The 2,918-nt window shown below is 51.5% G+C and overlaps 2 protein-coding genes across 2 annotated transcripts in view; both read left to right on the top strand.

Annotated features, from left to right (window-relative positions):
• Positions 1-328, top strand: part of ASPSYDRAFT_164983 (uncharacterized protein) — a gene marked incomplete at both ends in the record, with an annotated part of 947 nt that extends 619 nt beyond the window's left edge. Inside the window, one exon of the mRNA XM_040843307.1 lies at positions 7-328. Within this exon, the coding sequence (XP_040696117.1) occupies positions 7-328 (322 nt within the window). The remainder of the gene's footprint in view (positions 1-6) is intronic.
• A 926-nt stretch (positions 329-1,254) lies between these two features.
• On the top strand, positions 1,255-1,604 carry ASPSYDRAFT_52247 (uncharacterized protein). Its single transcript, XM_040848453.1, has one exon. It carries the CDS (start codon positions 1,373-1,375, stop codon positions 1,595-1,597), a length of 225 nt encoding a protein of 74 aa, XP_040696116.1. The 5' UTR covers positions 1,255-1,372; the 3' UTR covers positions 1,598-1,604.
• The last annotated feature ends 1,314 nt before the right edge of the window (positions 1,605-2,918 follow it).

The following is a 2,918-nucleotide window of genomic DNA, read 5'->3' as shown; positions in this document are numbered from 1 at the left end:
GGGCAGCCAAAACGCGGGCAGCCAAAACGCGGGCAGCCAAAACGCGGGCAGCCAAAACGCGGGCAGCCAAAACGCGGGCAGCCAAAACGCGGGCAACCAAAACCAAGCCAGCCAGCAGCAGGAAAATCACGGCAACAAGCCCAGAACGATGAGCAACTTCTATGCCGAATGGTTGCGCGAAAATAATCTTGACGCGAATACGGAAGTTCGCACCCTTGAAGACGAACTTTTTGGGAGATTCAGGGCAGCAGCCCACGCTTACGCTGACGAATACGAACGCAAAGTTGGTCAGCAGCTGCAGGATGACATGGGTATTCTGAAGCGGTAGTCTGGACATGTTGCCAATAGGCAGAGTCGGGTACAGGACGGGCCGACAGTACAAAGCAGCAATATCGCGGGCGATATGTATTGCAAGACCGAACTCATTATGTTTGTTTCTTTTCCTCGCGGGGATTTTCGATTTTGTTTTCCAAATTACATGTGCAGTAAATATCCCGGAACAGAATGACCTGATATTGAACAGAATGATGATTAACCCAGCCTGATCCTCATGATAACCGTCTAGTTCCTTCGACCATATAAAGCGCCGACACGCTCAGTGAAAGTAGGGGTAACAGTATTTGGGAAGTATGCCAGATTTCTCGGTGCCCGCGAGTGACTGCTGTCACTGTCGTAGCGTCGGTTCCCAGAACATCAGACAGAACGGGAACCCCCGAGTCGACAAGTTGGCTTGGTTTAGAGATGAAGGGCCCATTCCAAGAAATACTGATGCCATTTGGAGGAACAGATATACTCCATTATTTCTGTCACCGCGTCCATGTCGTATTTACACAAGCAAAGTAGACGTAACCTTTGTCTTGGCACATTCACAGGGTAGTCCTAGGCGCATTCAGACGGCCAGGTGTGGAAGTCCGGCAGGACGCGCGGCAGGGCAGAAGTCCTTTGGACGGCACCTTTTGCAAAGCTCCTCCCCGGGATCTGGATAACATGCCCGACACACGAGATGGAAGCATGGTGCAAGATGAACCTCGCGAAATACTGTCGTGTGCCCTTCGCAGGGTCTGCACCCTTCGCAGGGTCTGTTTCGCCGGTCTAGAGTTGCCTTGGAATGAGCCGAGTTGAGCACAGAGATAACTCTCTCATACTCCCGCCACGTATTTGTAAGTTGTTGCCCAAGCAATCCACAGTTCTCTTCCAAACGGCGCGTAACTTGGTCCAAATATTCCTTGCCCCAGATGGACGTTATGAACCAGGAGCCTTCTTGGAGCGTGCACACCTCACGGGAGATCTCGTCGAGCAGGGAGCTTGCACGTTCGCTGGATGACCGCTCCCCATCGGTACCAGTGTAGATATAGGGCGGTGTGCAACGCATATGCCGTGGGGAGCATCGCCGACACACGAGTTGGAAGCACGGCGCAAGAACGACATCCCCCTGCAAACAACACTCATCGCATTGCCGGTTATTTCGACCTTCGCAGGCTCGGTAGTGGGCTACCCGCAGCTCGGATTGCTTGACGCTCAACCGCTGTCTTGCGAGGCCCAGTCGCTTCTCAAGACATTTGGATCGATTCAAGAGACGGCAATGCCCTTCCCATAATGCGGCTCTGCCATATGCTGCTTCCTGAAATGAGTCACCTCCAAGGCGGAACACCTCTTGCTTTAATTTTTGCAGCCCAACCCTAGTATTTCTTTCAGATTCCTTACCTGCCGTCCGCGAATATGAGTATGTGCATGGTCGACCGGGCATATCTTGCTTACTCACGCTTGATCAAAAGGTTATCCCACCGTGCAGGGTTGAATTGGTAGAATGTCATGATAGAATTCGAAAAGGGTCGCCTGAATCGCCTTAGAATGATGGGTTTGCGCAGATATATGGTCAGAAATGTAGATAGTCTCAGGTAACGGGGGCAGCTTGACGTGCGCTACTTTATAAGTTTCGGTCATCTTATAGATGGAGCTTCATCGGTGATTGGCATCAAGATCGCACCCAGCGCTCCCAGGAGCAGAGCGTTTCGTTCCTCTGATCTTCCAATGCTTTCTCAGGATGGCGGATATTCGTAAGACCTGGAAGTCTGCATGGGCAATTCACTAGTCCTTATCATTTGGGACTTGATGATAAACTGTCACTAGCAGCGATGGTAGCGAGAGAAGCAGGTGAATATAGCAAAGCTATAAAGCTACCATTTACTACTCCTTTCTCTCGAGATGATTTGTAGTCCCACCGCTATGCCAGAGGAACAATGAATCAGATTGCGGTTCCATCCGCAATAGTCTAAGCTCCGGTCAAGCTCTGACTAGCTGGAGAGTTCTCCGGTAAGTGGCACAACGGAGTAAGATGCCGGTTCACCAGCACACATGTTTGGAGTGCATGGAGCGACAGAGGTTATCCCAGCATATTGCAGGCACTACTAAGGACGATGGCAATGTGGCAGGATCGAAATGCCCGGGCATCGATTATGCGGCTGATATCAGGTGGAACCGTTCATTCGACGGCCGGGTATCTTGGACCCCCAAAACTTGAGCAGGTCGGTTCCTCTGCGATTACTATGTTTTTGATACCCTACGTGGAGCTTCAGTAGTTCAGAGACCGTTTTGCCCATGGCTCTCTATCTCTGCGCCCATGAGGTCCTTACGCGAAGTTGAGGCCGGGGGATTCCGTGCAAAATCCTATGTGCTGACCTAGCCGGCAATAGCAGCTCTTCCGAGCTAGGTGGCAGCCCACTACAATAGCTAACATAGTTTAAGATGCAACTCGCCTACGGCATGTACATGCCGCGCTATGTTGCAATGAAAGGGTACTCGTTGAGAACGGCTCCTGGCTCGCAGCACGGTACTCTGGGATCCACCGAGTGTACATAATAGGAAGATGCGGGCCCTTACCGGGCGAAAGGTGTGTATTAGTATACAGCAACCAGCAG

The sequence above is a fragment of the Aspergillus sydowii genome (assembly GCF_001890705.1).
Source record: "Aspergillus sydowii CBS 593.65 unplaced genomic scaffold ASPSYscaffold_22, whole genome shotgun sequence".
Lineage (NCBI taxonomy): Eukaryota > Fungi > Ascomycota > Eurotiomycetes > Eurotiales > Aspergillaceae > Aspergillus > Aspergillus sydowii.
The sequence above is the reverse complement of the archived record's forward strand: the minus strand, read 5'-3'. Positions and strand labels throughout refer to the sequence as shown.

Bases quoted from the DNA above. Each gene is read 5' to 3' on its own strand.
- ASPSYDRAFT_52247 (XM_040848453.1), top strand. From the start codon at position 1,373: ATGCCGTGGGGAGCATCGCCGACACACGAGTTGGAAGCACGGCGCAAG.